Source organism: Orussus abietinus, unplaced genomic scaffold (genome assembly GCF_000612105.2).
Source record: "Orussus abietinus isolate OABI.00-Male unplaced genomic scaffold, Oabi_2.0 scaffold216, whole genome shotgun sequence".
NCBI lineage: Eukaryota > Metazoa > Arthropoda > Insecta > Hymenoptera > Orussidae > Orussus > Orussus abietinus.
This window is the reverse complement of record NW_019394378.1, coordinates 37,829-58,567: the sequence shown is the minus strand read 5'-3', so window position 1 is coordinate 58,567 and position 20,739 is coordinate 37,829. Positions and strand designations below refer to the sequence as shown.

The 20,739-nt window shown below is 50.9% G+C and overlaps 1 protein-coding gene across 1 annotated transcript; it reads left to right on the top strand.

Moving 5' to 3' along the window:
• Positions 1-6,344: 6,344 nt before the first annotated feature.
• On the top strand, positions 6,345-18,591 carry LOC105701081 (transcriptional regulator Myc-B). Its single transcript, XM_012427507.1, has 4 exons — positions 6,345-6,837; positions 7,790-8,589; positions 9,963-10,874; positions 16,308-18,591. Exons 2-3 carry the CDS (start codon positions 7,869-7,871, stop codon positions 10,640-10,642), a joined length of 1,401 nt encoding a protein of 466 aa, XP_012282930.1. The 5' UTR covers positions 6,345-6,837; positions 7,790-7,868; the 3' UTR covers positions 10,643-10,874; positions 16,308-18,591.
• The last annotated feature ends 2,148 nt before the right edge of the window (positions 18,592-20,739 follow it).

Here is a 20,739-nt window from a genome sequence, read left to right as displayed (position 1 = left end):
TTGCGATTACTTCTATCCTAGGTGGATCTTGCCGGTCGTATGTCCGAGACGCGTTAATTTCGAGGATCCCCTCCAGGTCTGTCCTTTAACGAACCGTGGCAGGATATGCGGTCGGCATGAAGATCGAGGCCGACTTTAATTAACTTGTTAATATAGGTCGTAATTAACGGGCGCTTCTCTGTCTGACTCGCGTTTCTGGCTCGTGGAGTACGCGGTGGATCCTTCGGGAAATTCGGAAAAATCGGGGGACATGATTCGTCCTCGACTCGACAAGTCGGGAAATTTCTCAGGATCGGGAGGTCTCAGAACCAAGGTAATTGGTAAACGTCGCCTCGTTAATTATGATAATTTCTCTGGTCGGGGTCACAGGATCTGAGATCGCGTATCGGGCCTCGTCCGGCGATAAAATATCCTGCGGATGTGTCCTGCCTAAAATTTCTCGGGGTTTTTTTTAATTAGTCGGCGAGCCGACGTCGTCCTTAAGGTGAAGCGGAACCCCCCTCAAATCAGTCGATTCGAATAAAACACTTTTTTTTTTAAGGAAATTGGAGCAAACTGTCCGAAACTTTGACACGTGACTCGTCATCGTTAAAGATCGTTAAAAAAAATATATATATCAATACGTAAAATGATTTCTGGTAATGGAAAATTTGGATTTTGAAAAGAAATTTCGTAACTTTGCCCACATCAGAACCAAAAGAACCAAAATGGCGTCGAGCTCTCATATTTCGGTCGATATTTAATTATTGACGGCTCTGATATGAAAAACGAAAGTGTCAGGAATTATCCGCAAGTTTAACGTGATTATGGAGTCCATAAGGAAGAACGCGATGCTCGTGAAATTTCATTTTTCGACAAAAAATGTCTTTTTTTGTTTCTTATCCGAGATAAGTACAATTTTTTTTTTTTTTTTCCGAAAAATGATAATTCACGAGCATTGCGTTCTTTCCATAATTTCGCGATGAAGTTTCAAATGACTCCGTGCACTCAGTTTGGAGAAAAGTTATATATATATATATTTTGACTTTCTGGTATGTATATATGACACAAGGGTCATTCTATGTATGTGCCCATAATTATGAAAGTGGTCTAAGTCATATATTTTTTGTTTCGAAATTACATTGAATTAATTTCGTTTGAAATAATATGGCGTGAAATAACTGATAAACTCATATTTTTTTTTAATTTTGACTTAGACCACTTTCATAATTATGGGCACATATATCAAAACGTGAAAATGTTTATAAATCTTTTCCCCAAACTGGATACACCGAATTATCTGAAACTTTAACACGTGATTATGGAGTCCCTAAAGAAGAACGCGATGCTCGTGAAATTTAATTTTTCGACAAAAAAAGTCTTTTTTTGGTTTTTGCCTGAGATAAACACAATTTTTGTTTTTCAAAAAATGAAATTTCACGAGCATCGCGTTCTTCCTTAAGACCTCCTATAATTTCGCGATGAAGTTTTATATATATTTTGACTTTTTGGTATGTAAATGTATGACACTTTCATATCACCTTAAATGCCGCCGCCTCGCATTGTTAACGGAGTTAATGAGGGACCCGGGCCAATAAATCCTCCAATTTCTTTATTGTCGAGTCCCAGGTAGGCCTCCGAACTCCTAGGAGAGGGTGCGTCTCCTTTGACAGGCCACGTCATAAATATTTATGCCGCGAGCAGTCGAAATTTCTGCTCCCTTTTGAAAATGTGTCCCTTTCACGCGCAGGCCGCCCTCTTGGCCGAGGATATTTCCAGGAGGCGATTTTAAACGTTAAAAGGAATTTATTATTTTCCTCGGGTCCCAATATCCATATTTAAATACCGCACTGAAGAGGGGCAATTAAGCCACCCTCGTCGCCCTTTTTTTTTTCTTCTCGCTCTTCGGGGGGGAAAAGCGTCAAGTGTCCATTTTCTTCTTCTTCTTCTTCTTTGGGCCGTAATGCCTGCGACTTGGAATCCCGAAATTCTAGGATAATTTATGGCCCAACAGGAGGAGTGTCGAGTATCCTGGAGAGCGTTACCACATGTTAAGGGTAGAAAAGTGGACACTTTCCCCCGTTTTCCTGTCCCTTTGAAAATATTTTCCCGCGAGTCGGGTTTTCCCCCCATGTCTCCTGACCTCGGACTCCTGGTGGTCCTGTTTCTCCCACATCTTCTTACCCGGCTGTCACTTTCCCTTTAAAAAATCAACAGGAGGGAATTTCTTCGGGAGGGCGGGGGGGGGGGAAATAAAGAAGAAATGATTACCCTCGAGAGTTTGCCTCGAATTGTCAACCTCGTGGAATTTATCGGGAGATTAGATTACGAGGGAACCGAAGGAGTCGGTATCGGGCGAGATTCCGCTTGCGCCTGTTATCGTCGCGACGAGTTCGGGTTATCGGCCGTAGGGACTCCGAGGAGGAGACTCGGAAGTCGGCGGCGAGGAGGTCCTTGAGACGCGACGTCGAGGAAAGAAAGGACTCGAGGAGGACGAAGGATCCTCCCGAGGATCCGCAGATGGAGACGAGGAGAGACGGAGGCGGCCTTGAATCCTTTCCCTGAAATCCTGGGTAGCCTTGAAGGTGCCTTGATCCTTGCCGACGTCGACGATCGAAGCCGAGTCCTTTGGCCGAAAGTGAGTCACAAGCGGAATCGCCGAGAACGCAACGTTACGAGAAAAAAAGGACAATGCAAGAGGGGACGTTCTTGTTTATGGTTTTTTTTTTTAAACGTAACGAGGAAAATCGGAATCCTTTCCTTGAAGTCCTGGGAAGCCTTGACGGTGCCTTGATCCTTGCCGACGTCGACGATCGAGGCTGAGTCCTTTGGCCGAAAGCGAGTCACAAGCGGAATCGCCGAGAAGGCAACGTTACGAGAATAAAGGACAATGCAGGAGAAGGCGTTCTTGTTTTTTTTTTTTTTTTTTAATGTAACGAGGAAAAGCGGAATCCTTTCCCTGAAGTCCTGGGTAGCCTTGATCCTTGCCGACGTCAACGATCGAAGCTGAGTCCTTTGGCCGAAAGTGAATCACAAGCGGAATCGCCGAGAAGGCAACGTTACGAGAAAAAAGGACAATGCAGGGGGGCGTTCTTGTTTATTGTTTTATTTTTTAACGTGACGAGGAAAAGCGGAATCCTTTCCCTGAAATCCTGGGTACCCTTGACGGTGCCTTGATCCTTACCGACATCAACGATCGAGGCTGAATCCTTTGGCCGAAAGTGAGTCACAAGCGGAATCGCCGAGAACGCAACGTTACGAGAAAAAAGGACAATGCAAAAGGAGGGGTTCTTGTTTATTGTTTTTTTTTTCCCTATGTAACGAGGAAATGCGGAACAAAAAGGATCCTTGCAGGTGATCGACGTCCGATTGGACTTTTTGCGTAAAAAGGAAAGAAAAGATAGGAGTCGAGTCATGGAATTGCACCGCGTGATTCGACAAACAATGCGTCCTCTGGAGAACGCAACGATCGAAAGGGAGACAGGTGGAGGAATGGATATTTTTCTTTTTTTTTTTCATTTAGTTAACAAGGACGGAAATAATCTTGAAGGAGGTGGGGCAGAGTGGGGGAGGAAAGTGTCACTTCGGGACGCTCTTGACCCAGGTCGGGGATGCGAAGGATAATCCGGGAAAAAAGATTTACTGCCACCGTTTCCCGGTCCCTTAGTCCTTGCGGAAGCTACCCGAGGTCCTGCGGGCTGGTAGTCCCTCGGGAACCGCATTTCTGCGAAAATGCCCCCGCTCGACCTGGGAGTCCCTCGGGAGTCCCTGTCCAGGAATGATCCGTTAATTTCTCTCGCAGGAAGAAAAAGGAAATTTTCCCAAAATTTAACAGCAATCCCCTAGGAGGGAATTACTCTCCTTACTTACGAACGCGATTATCGATTTATCGCTTCTTGATTATCGGGAAGAGAGGGAGAAAGAGAAAAAAAAAGAGAGAAACTTCGAAAAACAAGAATCGCGACCTGGGAGTCCCTGGGGAGTCCCTGTCCAGGAATGATCCGTTAATTTCTCTCGCAGGAAGAAAAAGGAAATTTTCCCAAAATTTAACCGCAATCCCCTAGGAGGGAATTACTCTCCTTACTTACAAACGCGATTATCGATTTATCGCGTTCTGATTATTGGGAAGAGAGGGAGAGAGAGAAAAAAAAAAAAAAAGAGAGAAACTTCGAAAAACAGGAATCGCGACTTCCAGACGAGGTCGGACCATCCTCCGGGGGCATCCACCTGTGGGAAGCGTCTAGGAAGTGACGTCACCGAGAATGCACCCAGACGGCGGGTAACCTTGGGCAGAGACCGCATCGCGATGCGTTGCGTTGCGCGCCGCATGCGGTGCAGCCGCTCCCTACCGCTGAATTCCGCGTGAAACGTTAATCCTCTTTTTACCTATATCTTTTATTTTTTTTTTTAATTTTTCCCACGGTCCCGAACCTCCTAAAACGCGGCCCCCGACCTACGCCATCAATGAATTCCATTTCCCCGCATCCGTTCTCGAATTTTCTCATTTTTCCATTCTTTTCGCCCAAGGTCGGCTCGAGTGGTCGCGCCGATAGGGAATCCGCGAATTCGCGGCGCGATAAGAGACACGTGCCCGTAGATAAGTCGGTCCCGCCCGAATCACCCATTTCGGAGGGGGATCGTGGAGTTGAAAAGGTGGGGGGAGGGGGATATGGTCCAAACCGGCGAAAAGGATCCGAAAGGAGATCGAGGAGATATCGATAGGTCGGGCCATAAGTGGGCGCGCGTCCCGGAATGTCGTTCCGGGACCGCGGGATCCACGATGGATCGATCCGTCAAACGAGCGGGACCTGGGGATTCGAGATCGCCTCGAGAAGATGGGACGCGGACGAGTTTCGAAAGAAAAAAGAAAAAAGGGGAAACAAAACGACGAGGGTCTTCGTCCTGCCTATGGTCGGCGCGGCGGAAACGGTCGCGGGGTCGCAAACTTCCTCGGGAGAGGTCGTCGAGAGGCTCGAGCGCGACGTTCGCGTCCGACCTCTTCGAGGATTGTAAATATTGCCGGGGATTTCGGAGCGGTCGCTTTTTGCGGCTACGTAGAGGAGCTAGGAGAGAGAGAGCCGCGCTCTCTCCTTTTTCGTACGGGCCGAAAGTCGGCTCGATTTTCGGAGCGGTCGAGTTCCCGCAGGAGGGGAACCGGTCCCTCGGGAGATCGGCGGGCTCGATCGGCCCGGAGAGAGTCCCCAGGGAAAAGCCAGGCACCCCGGGGACGCCTCCGGTGTTCCTGGAAGGAACGCCGGAGGCGGAGTTCCCGGGGCGCGGGGCTCGCGCTAAGTGGCCCCAGCCTCGCCGTAAGCGAAATTAAACTCGCGGAGCGCGGGACCGAGTTTTCCCCCTCCACGCGACCCCGCCCCCACCCCTGAGCGCGCGCAACCCCCCCGGCGCGCCGCGCCTAGCGACCGCGCCACGCAGCTACGCCGCGCGCAGACAGTCCCGCGGATTTCCGCCATTCCGGAGGAAATCTCGAGAAGTACGGCGGGACAAGCGAGCCCGTGGTCCACGGGGGGAGGGTCAGCCCTCCGGAGGACGTGGATACTCGGCCAGGACACCGGGAGGACGTAGATCCGCGGAAATCGGCGTCGGCCGGCCGCGGGTCATCCGGGCGCGGCGGCGCCCGCGGATCCCCACGCGGCCGGCTCAGGGCCGGACCTAGATTCCTTCGCCCCGCGCTTAAAGCCGCCACCTGGAATTTTCTCCGTCTCTCCCGCCGTAATCGCTAAAATTGTAGGAAATCCCTACTGCGGAGCCTACCCTCAATCCATCCATATTACGCGAGATAATTCTCGTTTCCCTTTTCATCTATTTATCCCTTTCTCCGTTACGATAGACCGTATCAAGTGAGAGGTGGGTCGCGGGATTTCGGCGGGAGAAAAGAATTCAGAAGTCTCTACAGAGTCCCGGAAGGATACGGACGTTCTATCCTGGATAAATAGTACGTCAGCCACCGGATGGCGGCGCTGTAATCGTCTCTCCATCTCTCTTAATCATATGGGGATATATAGCGAGTTGGATTCTTTCTTTATCTTACCCGCGATACTCGGCTTTCTATATGCGTCTCTCTTCCTCCCGTATGTGAGATATTGTTGGATAACACATGCGTTCTCTCTTTTACCCCCACTTCTGGTTTGTTAGTCAACTTTTAGAGCATCGAGCGGTAACATAGGATCCGGGCTTCTATGGGACTTCCGAATTCTTTGGCGCGAGCCGGTCCACGTGCGACCGCGGCGCGGAGTGGGGGGCCGGCGTCCGTGGGTGCGGCCCTGGGCCGGTTCCCCCGGCGGGCGTCGGCCGGTCGGCGCGCGGCTCGCGCCGCCGGCCGGAGAGCGTTCAGTCGGCTCTGACCGGGCGACGCGGCAGGGGTGTTTCGCGTTCCGTCTCCCGACACCGGGCGCGCAGAGATCGGCCTTGCGCGCGCGCGAGTGCGACCCACCCGCGAGCCAGCCGCCGTTGGAGGATGCCCGAGTGCCGCGTCGACCATCGGGAGTTATCGCAGACCCGGGACAGCGGTTAACGGCGCCGGCGACGCCACGTCGGCCGGGCGGCCCCCTAGTCGACGTCGGGAGGCGCGAAGTGAGCCGCGAGAGGCGGAGGGAGAGAGAGAGAGAGCGAGAGAGAGAGAGAGAGAGAGAGTGAGAGAGAGCGAGCCCCAACGGAGGGAGGAGCGCGCCGGCGGCATTCCTCGCGCAGCGGTCCCGCGGGCGCCACCTAGCGCCGCGCCGCCGGAACTAGCCGGAACTAGCCGGAACTAGCCGAGGCCGCCCGAGGGAGCCCGGGAGGCGGCGCCGCGGACACCTTTGGGACACCTCCGCGTGCTCTCGCCGAGGCGCGAGGGGCGACGAAGTAAGTAAGAGAGACCCTCGCCTCGGGTTTACCCGGGCCCTCCCGAAACCGGTCCGCGCGTCCCCCCGACTCCCCCCTGCCGACCGGTGAAACCCGCGGAACCCGTGAGACCGGGGAAAAAGGAGGAGAGCGTGAGGTTAGTCGCGCCCCACCCCCCCTCCCCCCGGGGGGCAGGGAAAAGAGAAATCACGGCTTTTTCACGGCCCGGCGAGCCGGCGGCCCCCCGCGCGCTTCTCTTTATATACATACGTATATATGTATATACATATACGCATATGTATCTCTGTCTCTATCTTTGGTGCCGGCGAGGCGCGCCGCCGCGGTTTTTCCCGCGGTCGCGGAGCTCGCGCGTGCGCGCGCACCCTGACCCCGGAGCGCGCGTGGATCGTGACTTCGATTGCGACTGGCAGGAGAAACGTCGATATAGGATCTTTCGAGACCCCGGAAGAATGTGGGACTTTTTTCGATTTCGGGTGTTTTTTCTTCTTTTCTTTTCTTTTGGTTACTTTTTTGTAATCGATGTGCCGGGGGGAAAGAGCGAGGGAATGGATACGTGGAACCCTCCGCGATTCCGGTACCGGTCGCGCCCGGTGTCGTTGGCCCTTCCCTGCGATCGATGAGTCGGACCTCTCTCTTACTCCGGCGCGCGCGCGCATGGGTCCCTCTCTCTCGGTTCCCCGGCGTGGTAACGAGCCCGTATGGAGCGACGAGGAAACGGGAGGATTCTCACGGTCGGCGGTTTTCCGGGACCTTTTCGATTCGCCGCCTCGTTTGGGGCCGATAGAGAGACCCGCCGGGTCTTCCCACGTGGGAATCGGTGGCGGTCCGACCGGTTCCGCGTCCCTGCGGGGTCGATTTCGGGGGGAGGGAGGCGGGCCCTGGGTAACTCGTCGGCGCGAGTCCCGTGGATCGTTCCCGGTGTCGCTAATGGGGCCGCGTTTCTTCTCCGCAGGACCGCGAGGACGGACGTCTTGGGGCCAGCCTCGGAGGCAGGGGAGCGGGCCCGGTCCCCGGGCCCCTGGGGATCCAGGATGCCGGTGCCGGTGGCGGCCTGGGAGAGCCCCGAGCTCGGCCTCCTCTACGGGCCCGCCGACACGGCGACGGTCGTCTCCGAGGACATCTGGAAGAAGTTCGACATGGACGGGCTGGAGGGTCCCCATCCGCTCCTCGGTTACGAGGAGGAGGCCCTCTCGGACGTCTGCGACGAGCTCTCCTTCTCGTGCCTGGGCTCCCGGGAGATCCGGCACCACGACTGCATGTGGGCGGGCCTGTGCATCAGCAAGGAGCACAACCGGATCCTCTCGACCAGGAGGAGCGCCCAGGCCCCGAAGAGCGTGCCCGCCGGTCACAGTCTGCTGATCTCGAGGGCGGCCCCGCCCCCCCGGCGGTGTCGGCCCCCGAAGAACCTGGAAAGCGACGGGGACTCGACGAGACCCCAGACCCCCCAGAGCTCGGACGAGGACACCGAGACCGACGACGAGGAGGAGGAAGAGGAGGACCAGGAGGAGCGGACGGGGAGGGGGAGGACGCGCACCCAGGAGAAGCTGTCCGAGTGCCTGAGCACGACCGAGGCCGCCCCCGTGAGCGAGGTCACTGGCCAGCTGGTGCGCAGCTTCCACGAGAGGAGGCGCATGGAGGAGGCCGCCGAGCCTACCGAGGTCAGGAACACCCTCAGCGACCACTGCTACCACCTGAACGAGTTCGACGGGAAGCGACTCGACCATCTCGGCGTGCAGACGCCCTCGGACTCGGGTAAGTACGCCGTGCCGCCCCCGCGGAAGGCTCGCCGCGGAGTGGCGCGCCCGCGCGCGCCGGCCTCCTAACGGTGAATCACCGGGCCGGCCGGTCACGTGGGGTGCGCGCGCCGGCGGCGCGCGCGAGCCCTCGCCTCGGGAGCCCGCAGTCGCTCGCGGGCGTCGCCGCGGCGCGGCCGCGACCCCACCGCGACCCTACCGCTGCGGGTCCCCCTGGCGGCCCAAGGTCACGCCCGCCGCGGCCCTCGGAAAGGTCCGGGGGATCGATCCGGGGCCGGAGCCCTGCGCGCGCATCCCTCCCAAGGTCACGGACCACGCGCGGAACGTAGCCCCCCGAGTCCCCCGCCGGTTCGAACCGCCGCGGCGCCCGGAATGCCCCCCTCCCCAGATCGATCGAGTCCCCCGCTTCGCCCCCGATGCTGCGCGCGCAACGGGCGGAGGCGATTTGCCGCGGATTTCGGAGGATCGAGAGGAATGAGGGGCCCCCTTCGCGTTCCGCGAAACCGGCCGGAGATTGCCGAGCTCGGCCGAATCGAATCGTATTAATCCGCTCCGCGGTACCCGGTGGAATTCGCGCCCCGGGGGGGAGTTCCGTTCCCCCATGCAGATCCCGTCCGTTCCTGGAAAACCGTCGCCCGGGACGCGGGAATGCGTCGCGCACGCGGACCGAATTCGGGAGCGCCCGGTTCACCCCTCCTCTCCCTGTTCCCTGGAGCCGCGCGTCCTTTCCTCCGGGCCGAGAGGCGTCGCACCGCCGCCGAGCCGCGAGTGCCCGCGCAGTGACGTAACCTCCCCCTAAGCGCGCCCCGCCGCGCATGCGCCCGCTCTCTACGGCCATTCATTGAGAGTCCGGGCGCGTGGGCGGGACGTAAACCTACGGTCGCGCCTCGACGGCTTAGGTCGCGCTTCCGACCACGGCCGGGTCGCTCTTTACGAGGAATCCTCCGTCGAGAGGGACGGCTTCCGCCCCGTGAGCCGGGAATTCTGGTTATCCGACGCCGCCGCGGTGGGGGGATTTAAGTCGCGGTCGGGTAATACTCGGCCGTGCCGACCGGTCATCGGCACCGGCGGGCACCTTCGTTACTTCAATCGTATTAACCCTTTCGTTACGGGCGCCGACTATAGTCGGCGTTCGCGCGACTACGGGGCGCGGTGCCCCCGTTCAGTGGCGTCACTCCAGCGGAGAGGACTGTTGTAACGGAAGGGTTCATTTCCCCGCGTGGTCCCTGACTCTTGCGGCACCTGCTTTATTTATGAATTTATTNATTTTTTAATTTTTATTCGCGGGTCATCTACCCCCCACTTGCCCGGCGAGTCGTTCTTCGGAGCATCTCCGAGTGTCGCCCTGAGCGTCCACTCTCTATGTTTCAGAGGAGGAAGGCGCCGAGGAGGAGGAGGAGGACGAGGAGGAGGAGGAGATCGACGTGGTGACGTTCGAGAAGCCGACGAGGCCCGCGGGTTTCCCGACGTATCCGAGCCCGGAGGAGCAGCAGCGGTTCCAGGCAACAGTGAAGACTGCCCTGAAGGAGCGGGTGCCGACCGGCCGGCCCCGGGGGCGACCCCCCTCCTCGGGGACCCAGAGGAAGAGGACGGCCCAGGGCGAGCCAAAGCCGGCCAAGCGGCCGCGACCCAGGAGCTACCAGAAGAGGGGCAGGCCCCCCGCGACCCCCGTCCTGCCGCCGAGCCCGCCGACCCCCCCGACGCCCCCCAGGACGGTGCACCAGCCGACCCCCCAGAAGGCCCACTCCTCGAGGTGCAGCTCCGACGACGAGCAGGACTCCGGTAAGCGGAGCCTCCACAACAACATGGAACGCCAGCGGAGGATCGAGCTCAGGAACGCGTTCGAGGAGCTCAGGGTCCTGGTCCCGGCCCTCGAGGCCAAGGACAAGGCCCCCAAGGTCGCCATCCTCAGGCAGGCCGCGGTCTACTGTGATATCCTCTCGGAGACCGCCGAGATCACCGAGGCCAAGGTCGCCGAGCTCAAGAGGCACCAGGCCAGGCTCAGGGCGAGGCTCTCGCAGCTCAGGCGGAACCTGGCGCTGACCCGCTGAGGAGGAGGGACACGTCGACCCTCGAGCTCCGATGCACCCTGGACGGAGTCCTCCTTGGAGGGGACTGCACGGGGAAGAGGAATGCTTCCGGCGGGAGGTAATCCTAGGGATTTGACCCGTGGGGGTGGCGGCGGAGGGTGGCCCATCCCGGGAGCAGAGGACGGGAACGACCTACCTGGGTGAGAGCACTTACCAGCTCCGAGGAGGACCGCGACGACGGGGAACGCCTGTGGTGGGTACGCCTAGAGCTTCTTCGCGCTCTTCTTGCTCCTCGGCGAGAACTCGGGGGGTCCACCCCTCGGGATATCGCTCCCGGTGCGGCGTCTTCTCGGGATCCCCTGCGACGCGCCCTGGTCCCTCGGGAACCTCCGACCCTCCCGGCTAGCCGGGGCACGGGGACCCTCCTTCGAAAGGGTTGCGCGGGCGTAAAATCCCCCCTAGGAGGCCCCGGTCCCCCGAGAGGAGGCGAAAGGGGCCCCGGAAGGGCGGAATCGACGCTCCCGACGGACATCCTGGTGCCGCGGGATGCTCCTCGGCCTCCTGGCCCTTTTCTCGCCCTCCTCTTCGGGGTGCTCTTCGCGGTGCCGGCGAGGGGAGCCTCGATTCCGCGTCCGGGATCGAGTTGCGGGCGATATTATAGCTGAATATGATATATATATATATATAGACAGTTTATATAGCATATATATGCACATACAGATATATTATATATATATATTATATATATATATTGAAGAGAGTGAGAGAAAGATACATATAAATATAGATATATATTTAATTATAGCGGTAGGGATGCGGGGGCCCTAATTCGAGGGGTTCCTCCGAGACGTCTTTTCGGCACATTTTCTACATTCGCTTTTAAGACGCTTTCCCCTCGTTCGACGTATTTTAATGAAAGAAAACGTTTCCTTCCGGGCAAAGGTTCTCGACCCGGAGTCACGGACGGAGTGCCGATTATTCTTCTTCTCCCCCCCTCTTTCATTTTTTATTTTCTCTTTCTCTCTTCCGGGCGGCTTATCACAGGAGGAGTCGCCGTGATCTTGCGCTCGGATCAGCTGGTCCGAATTCCCGTCCAGGATTATTTTTTAGACGGCCCTTGAGCGATTTTAACGGACACACCCGACTGTTTCGAAAAGTTCAGTTTCCCTGTTTTTTTTTTCAATTTTTTTTCTTATTTGCAATTATACGGAAAAATGGATTTTTCGGCACTTCGGGGTGGAGGGAATTTCCTCTGTTTCTGACTCTTAACGGGGCGAGAATCTTCGTACGGGGTGAAAAGCCGAGTTTCTTTTATAAAGGACTCGCTGATTTTAGTCCCGAAACGGGGAGCGTGCGTTTTTTTAGGATTCATTTTTTTATATATATATATATATATTTTTTTTTCTTTTCAACGCGCGCGCTCCCGCGCTACGGATTATATACACGCTTTACAAGGAGGCGCGGCCTCGCCACAAGGAAACATATTAATTATTGACGTGTTAAATAGGGCGTATAAAGATTAGGTACACACTATCCTTATATCATTGATAATAGTCCTCCTCCCCCCACCCCCTTTTTATGATAACATCGGGCGGTAAAGGCTCGCCGAGGTCTCCTACTTTTTAGGGATTTAATTCGAGGAGAGGTGTTAGGTCCACGTCTCGCGCTAGCGTGAGAGTGAGAGAGAGGGAAGCATGGAGTGGCGCTTGCGCGGGAGAGAGACAGGGCGCGAAAAATGGTTCTCTATTAAATGCAACGATAGGAGGGTGCACCTGTGCTCAAGTGCGAGGGAGAGAAAGAGAGAATGAGTGCGATCTACTTTTTAACCCTTTCAGGCCCACCTGGAAAGTGGAGCGAAATTGTGTGTAAATTAATAACTTTTTTCAATCGTTCTTGGACACCTGAAAACGGTTAAAGAGGGTAGAGAGAGAGAGAGGGTATGAGTGCGAGCTTGCGTCTCCTTTAACGAAGAAACGATGTGTTCATTACGATTAGTAGGTACCAGTATTTGTTTGTAAGTACTTTTTCAACAGACGACCGCTTTCAACTGACGCGAGGCTTTTTTTAGAGGAAGTCACGGGAGATGGAAAGAGAAAGCTCAAAAGAACTGGACGACCAGGAAATTCCGCATAGCATGATAAAAAAAAGTAATAGGCCTAGCAAATGAAACCAGGGACCGAGGAATACTTTTCTAGGGCGCGAAAGGATCGGGGAAGATGCGTGGAAGGAGGTGAGAGGGGAGAAAAAAAAGGGACGAGAAGAGGAGGATGCGCGTAAGCGAGGGGCGCCGGTCATAGGCGGATGCAATGAGTGCGAGAGAGACGAAGGCATGCGGCCGCGTACAAGAGGAAGGGAGTAGGAAGATGTTAAAGGATATATACATACATACATATTATATGAGAGAAACTTTGATCGCTAATTAAAATGCGCTTGGTGCAAGTCGATCGAAGGTGAGGAGAGAGAGGTGGGGAAAAAAAAAAGATAAAAAAGGATAATATGTGACGACACGCAGGCTCAAGTTTTTTCACACTCGTAAGGTAATTCCAGAATAGAAGAAAAAGAAAAAACAATACAAAAAAAAACCGGGAGGGTCCGTCGAGGTAGATAGAAATCGCTGAAAGTGCACTTTGAAAGCCTTCTTCTTGATTTAAAAAAGAGAAAAAAAAGAGGGAAATGTCTTGGTTTCTTTCCTTTCTTTCGATTTAATCGAGAGGTCGATCCCGAGATATCTGGATTTTTTTCGGGATTTCGAGTAGAGAGGGTCCCCGGTTTTTCGAGGATTTTTACGAGTTTTTGATACTAGTAGCTTTACAGGCGGCACCGCACGAATTTCGTAACGGGGATCGCTCCCTCTGTATGGATATATATATATATATTTTTTCCTATATATGTATGTATATATATATAGGAAAATCCCCCGTGGTTTCTCGAGGGAGGTTTCTTTGTCTCCGTGTCTTCGGCTCGGCTGCATAAATATTGGGAGGAACGAAGGAAAGGGGAAAAGCCCAGAAAGCGGGGTCGACCTCGACGATATCACGCCGGCGGTTCCGCAGGTCGCCTCGCCTCGTAATAATTGGGATTTTCAACGCGTCTCCTGGATTTCTTGGTAGGTGCATCGAAAGTGCATCGAAAAGTCCGATTTAACCGAGTTTACGGGAATCCAGGGGACGCGGAATGGAAATCCCGAGAGCTCGCATTTGTGCCTTGCGTAGGAGATTCGCAGTGACTCTTGGGCGGATGAGCCCAACTCCCTCGGGAGGGCCTAATGACTTTTTTGGGGAAATCGGGATGTGGAAATTTAGGGCCACTCTCCCTCTGAAGTGTGCCAAACGATCGCTCGGAGATGCGAACACGGGAGAAAGGAAGATCAAGAGGATCTCGGGAGTTCTCTCGGGATGAGAACGGAAGGGGAAGAAAAAGAAAAGTGAAAAAGGGGACGAAAGTCTTCCGAAGAAATTCAGACGAAGATGCGAGGGAAGGAGATATCGATATACTTCTCCAGTCTCATTTTCGGTAATAATCGGTCCTTAGGGAAAATCGAGATAATGATAAATGGGAAAGAGGAAAATACAGTAGTAAAATTGATATCCGCCATCCATTGATCTCAAATCAGTTGGTGCAGATTTTCTGTTTGAAAGAGGAAGAAAAAAAATTAAGAAGGGGACGAAAGTCATCCGAAGAAATTCAGATGAAGATGCGAGTGAAGGAGATATCGATATACTTCTCCAGTCTCATTTTCGGTAATAATCGGTCCTTAGGGAAAATCGAGATAATGATAAATGGGAAAGAGGAAAATACAATAGTAAAATAGATATCCGCCATCCATTGATCTCAAATCAGTTGGTCCAGATTTTCTGTTTCCCTCAAGATGAGAACGAAAGAGGAAAAAAAAATTAAGAAGGGGACGAAAGTCATCCGAAGAAATTCAGACGAAGATGCGAGTGAAGAAGATATCGATATCCTTCTCCAATCTCATTTTCGGTAATAATCGGTCCTTAGGGAAAATCGAGATAATGATAAATGGGAAAGAGGAAAATACAATAGTAAAATGGATATCAAATTAGTTGGTCCAGATTCTCTGTTTTCCTCGAGATGAGAACGAAAGAGGAAGAAAAAAAAATTAAGGAGGAGACGAAAGTCATCCGAAGAAATTCAGACGAAGATGCGAGTGAAGAAGATATCGATATCCTTCTCCAATCTCATTTTCGGTAATAATCGGTCCTCAGGGAAAATCGAAATAATGATATAAATGGGAAAGAGGAAAATACAATAGTAAAATGGATGTCCGCCATCCATTGATCTCAAATCAGTTGGTCCAGATTCTCTGTTTCCCTCTGGCGGAGGGCGACCCCTGGACAATTATTTTCTTTCCTTTTCTTTTCTTTTCTTTTCTTGTTTTCCTGCAAACCGCAAAAGACTTCCTTTCCGGGATTGCTGGACGAGGAAGCGAGTCGAGAGCGGTGGGCAGCTCGCGGATTATTCCGGGGTTCCTTCCTCGACCTGGAAGTAAAAAAAGAACAATCGGAAGATCCTCTGATAGCACGTGATAAGGATCCCAAAAATGTGGAATTTTATATGAAGGAAAAAAAAATAGAGAGAGAGAAAGAAAATTGCTTCAATCACGCTGTGCACACGCGGGTCCCCTGCAGGGGGCCCTCTCGCTGGTACTTCCCTTCTCGTTGCATTTCACACATTTGATACATTTTTAACCTAATCGATAAGGACAATTGATAAGAAGCCGAACCGCGATTGGAATCCGCGGCTCGCCGTCACCTCGAATGAGTGCAAAAGTACCTGTTAGCCACATAGACATATTAAAGAATTATTAAACTTGTAGTTACTGTAAATGATGATAACAGAGACGATAGTGAGTAACAATGTGTTAATGATAATAGATTAGGACAGTTGAGAGAGAGCCTCGGGTTTTTCGACCACTCGTCAAGATTCGCTCCGGCGGTGCTCCCGAGTTTTCTTTTCGCATTTTTTATTTATTTTTTTTTTCTTCCCCTTTTATCTTCTCTCTTGTACTTTCTCTTCCGTTGGAAAGGAACCCTTTGCTCTTTGGAAGGACTTCCTTCGATTTTAATCCTTGGTCCTTCCGAAATGATCCAATTGCCATCTCACCCCTATCGAGGAAACCTGTACTTATTTTCACTCCTTCAATTTTTATTTTGGCTCTTTTTACTCTTCTTTTTTTTTTTTCCCTTATAAGCGCTTTTTAAGTCGGGGCGAATCGCGAAGTGTCTCTTTTTTTTTTATTATATGTACATAGATGCCCTTCCGAACCTACCAATCGCCGTTGAGTTTTCCGGTTGCCTAGATTATTGATATCTTCGTTTCTTTTTTGTTAATGGAAAGTAGAGAAAGTGAGAGTACCGGACCCCCACGTGGTCTTCGTTTGACGTTCAGTGAGCGCAACAGAGTCGACGTTGACCCAGGTCGGTTCCTCGCCCCACGTGGACGAAGATCTGGGGATTTAATTCTCTTTTTTTTTTTTTATTTCTTTGTTTTCTTCTATTTTCAATTGTAACATACGACGGTAGTTACTGAGCTAGAGAAGAAGAGGAGGGAGAAATGACCGAACGAGAGGTCCGGGGAATCGGCTTATACGACGTTAGGATTTCTTTTTTAAATCGATAGAGCAGAACACTATTTTTATTTATCCGTTTATTTTTATACGTTGTAGGCCGAGCTAGCCCGTTGCCGCGAGAAACTGTCGATATGACGATGAAGAAATATGGAAGGAAAGAAAGAAAGAATAAAAAAAAATGAAGGACGTTCACGTCGATTAAAGAGAAATAAAGAGAGAAAGAGAGACACCGAAAATGGACGACCGTCTCATTTATGCGCGGCTGTTAAAAAGAGAAGGAAAAAAAGAAAGAAAGAACCAATAGATGATTTCTTGTCGCTTCAGGGACGCGTAGGAGGAAGGAGAGAGAGAGAGAGAAAGAAAGAGAGAAATGTCGCGGGAACGGAGAGAGGAAAGGAGGCGAAAAATACGGGAACCCGACACGGTCGATGCACCGCAATATGTACCGATATACATACATATATATTATAATAATAATAGAGAATCTCTTCTTATTTTTGCAAGAAAACCCGTGGAGAAAAAATCAAGGAGATAAAAAAAAACAATGAATACTGATACAAGAGCAACCTGACGTTCGCGCAAAGGAGCGCGCGGCGTCGATCGTTATTATTTTTCTATTTCTCTTTCTTGCCTTGTAGAGGCGGAATTTCGGAAGAGAAGAAAATGCCTCGAGTAGAAGTCAGCCGGGAGGTCGAGACACGACATGGGATTTCGACGTCGGCGTCGCGACGCTCCTCGTCGACGAAAGAAAATACCGCAGAGACTTAGCCGCTTTAAGGGGACCGCGGGCCACAAGCTTTTTTTGGTTTTTCCCGTTTTTCCTTTTTGTTTTAATTTCACGCCACTTTTCCCGAGTCCGAGATATTTCGATATTTCGAGGATTAGCATTAGGATACCAAGACTTCACGCGATTCCAGCTGGAAGAGGTCCACCCAGGTTTACCCTGGGAATCGCGTGACAGGGCCGAACAAAGTGGGTCGGAGTTCAGGGAAAAAATCGCCTCTCGATGACGCGATTTCGGCGAAACGTTTCTTTTTCTTTTCTTTTCTTTTTGTTCCATTCTTTTTCCTCAATACCGAACCGCACCTCGTCGTGATTGCGGCGCCAGGCTTTCGGGTCCTATCTTGAGGAATTGGCAGATTGTTGTTATTATTATTACCTATTTTTTTTTTTCTCGAGAATTCCATTTTTTAACTCCGATTTGACGCCGTTTGCGAGGTGATCGAAAAGCGGCGCCGGGCTCGGTCGCGAGCTCCCTGTTCATTAAACGTACCTACATCTCTCGATGACTATGTTAATGGTAAATAGCGAATAATTAGTACACCAATAGGAGTGCAGGCGTATGCATAGATACACGCATGAATATATACACGAGGGTATGGGTGTATATATGTGGGCACATACGTACAGATTTATATATATATATGTCGGTCCTACGGTCGCCGGCTCGGTGCGCGTGCACCGAATGCGCGATCAGCTGATCGCCCGTAGACCACGTGGCACGAGCACGTGCGTAGGTGCGTACATACGAATCGACGTGTACATGGGTCGGGAGACGATCATGCGAGGTGTTTCGGAAATTCGACCTAGGACATGTACCTAGCCGGGCGGAAATTCTTTTTTTATTCTTTCTCTTCGTATATGTTGTTTTTTTTTTCCTACTTCCCGGCCCGGAAACGAAAAATGCAATCCTGTAATATTTATACACGACGATTCGCGGCGACACCCAGACACTGGCACTCACACACACGTACACGTACACCCTTAGGCGTAGTATTTATATACCTCTATTTACCGTCTTATATAACGCGGGCGCCGTTTTCTACGAATCCCTCGGGCGAACTTTTGTACAGTGCTATACTTTGTACGGTTAACGCGGTTTTCGAGCGAGGCGGGAAGGAATTAGTTATGTTGTGTACTTAAACGGATGAGAGGAAATAAGAAAAAGATAGAAATAGAAAAGAGGGAAGGAAGAAACGGTTCTAGTGACTCGCGGATGTCGCTGGCTCGACGAAACGATCCGGGAACGGTTTTGGATTGTTTCTTTCTTTTTTTTCGCTCTCGAAGAGATGTCGGAGGGTTTTTATCACGTCCTTTGGGAATCATCTCGTGGAAGGGGGATTTTGACGGCAGGTCTCGGGACGTTTCGACGAGCCATTGGTGACTCTTCTCCTGGTACGAGAGCCTTAATTGCGCGAGGCGATTACTGTTGCTCGCCGCTATGCTAATGTTTTGTTTGAGAGAATCGAATGTCCTTTTGTTTATCTTTTCTTTTCTTCTTTTTTCTTTTTCTACTAGGAAAAGGGGTCAGACAGTTCCTTGACATTTATGTTTTCAAAGTATCTTATCGACATATTAAATAAAACGATATATCATTTAACGAGGGCTTATGTGTTCTTCCACGCTCCCCCTCTTCCTGGTCCGTGAGAGAGTTCCCGAATTCTTTCGCCTTTCTTCCCTCTCGCGGATCCTCCATTTCGTTCCTCTCGTCCCGTCCAGTCTTTTTAATTGCAGGTCCACTTCGAATTTCGAAATTCCCGCCCGTGGGAACGGTGCGAGACTGCGATCCATCGGGCAATCGGGAGGAGATCCTGCGGGAATTCCCGCCTCTATTTTTCTTTCCCTTTTCTCTCCTCCCCGTTTTTTCTTTTTTTTTTTTTTTTCACGCCACTCGTGCGGAAAGAACGAGGACGGGGAATTGTTGCAAATCGCGTAAAAAAAGGCCCGTAATCTTCTTCCCGGACTTCAGCTCGTGATCTCCTTATGCAACCCGGCTTGCGATCGGGAATAATTCGGATAATGAAGATTCCGCAAACAGTGTCAAGAATTCGTAATCTCCTTTGCGGACTTCCTTGCGCTCCTTACGCTTGGGAATTTTCTTCTTCTTTGTTTTCTTTTTTTTTCTCTCACTCTTTCTTTTTCTTCTTAACCAGTTGCGTCAGGGAATAGGTGATACTTTGTCGACCAGAAGTTGTCGGGTTGCTCGAGGCGATTAGGCTGTTAAACGAGGGAATTATGGAAAACAGTCTCGACGCTGGCATGTGTCCCCTTGCGATGAGGGAGAGCCATCTTTCCGCAACGGGCACATGTGTCGGGAAAAGTAAAAAATTTGGCGTACATGTTCCTCTATTTTTTATTATTTTTTCTTTTAATTTTTTTTCTTTCCCCGTACATTTTTTGCAGCTCGCGACGATTTCGCTCCTTCAAACGCTAAGCAGCATTTCAGTGTACAAATTCTCCCATTTTTTATTTTTTTTTTATTTTTTTTCTTTTCCCCGTACATTTTTTGCAGCTCGCGACGATTTCTCTCCTTCAAACGCTAAGCAGCATTTCGGTGTACATATTCTCCATTTTTAATTTTTTAAAATTTTTTTTCCTTTTCCCCGTACATTTTTCACAGCTCTCGCGACGATTTCGCTCCTTCAAACTCTAAGCAGACTTTCCGGGAATTGACATCGCCAATTACCGAGCTGAGTCAGTCGTGAGAATAGCCGATCGCCGTGACTCGTCCGGATAAAGCAAAACAAGGGTCCATTAACAGTATTTCCGCGGTCAGGAGTCTGGAAATGACGAAAGCTCTTGCTTTCCTGCGTTTCTATCGCGGTTTTTCGATAACGGGCTTTGATAGCGCGCCAAGTGTTAAAACACTTCGCGCGCTAGATATGATTTATCGAATTAAGGTGAAGTGAAACACGTCGAGGAACTTGATCGACTTTGGTAAAGAAGATTTATTTAAAAAAATGTTTCTTCAAAATCCAAATTTTCATAGTGTCACACTCTTCAAAGTATTACTCACATGTACTAAAATTCTAATACATGGTTATACATTTTATTTGAAAATATGAAAATCCAAATTTTCATAGTGTCACACTCTTCAAAGTATTACGCACATGTACTAAATTTCTAATACATGGTCATACATTTTATTTAAAAATCCGTTATAAAATCAGTGTACCGTGTCTGAATAAAACTTCCAACAACGTTATAAAGTCATAATATCTTTTTTAACAGTGCAGGGTAATTCCTAGGTGCTCACGAGTTATATCTCAAAGATTCAGAGTTAGATATCCGATACCCTTAAAAAAAAAAGTGTCTTATTCGAGTCAGCTGATCAGAGGGGGGTTTCAGTTCACCTTAAGTGCGGTAAGGCAAATGGAATATTGCAGGGCAGAATAGGTGAATTTACGCAATCGCGCGGATGAATCGTGGAAACGATTGCGATCTGCGATCAACCAGTGTGTCATGGGCATGCAATTGCGCGGTTATCGAGGGGAACATCATCGGCATCGTTGCGATATTTCCGCGAAGCGGCATTCCTAACTCCTTGCGGTACATCCTCGAAAGTGCAACGTCACTACAATAAATGAATAAGTAAATAAATAAATATATATACACAGGTTTTCACGTCGCGGATATATATATATATATATATATAAAGTGCAACGTCACTACAAAAAAATAAATAAATACATGTATATATGTGTGTATATTTATTTATTTATTTATTGTAGTGACGTTGCACTTTATA

Excerpts from the sequence above, each read along its gene's own strand:
- LOC105701081 (XM_012427507.1), top strand. The coding sequence starts at position 7,869 with ATGCCGGTGCCGGTGGCGGCCTGGGAGAGCCCCGAGCTCGGCCTCCTC. Across the intron at positions 8,590-9,962 it reads GCAGACGCCCTCGGACTCGG|AGGAGGAAGGCGCCGAGGAG; the intron begins GTAAGTACGCCG and ends TCTATGTTTCAG.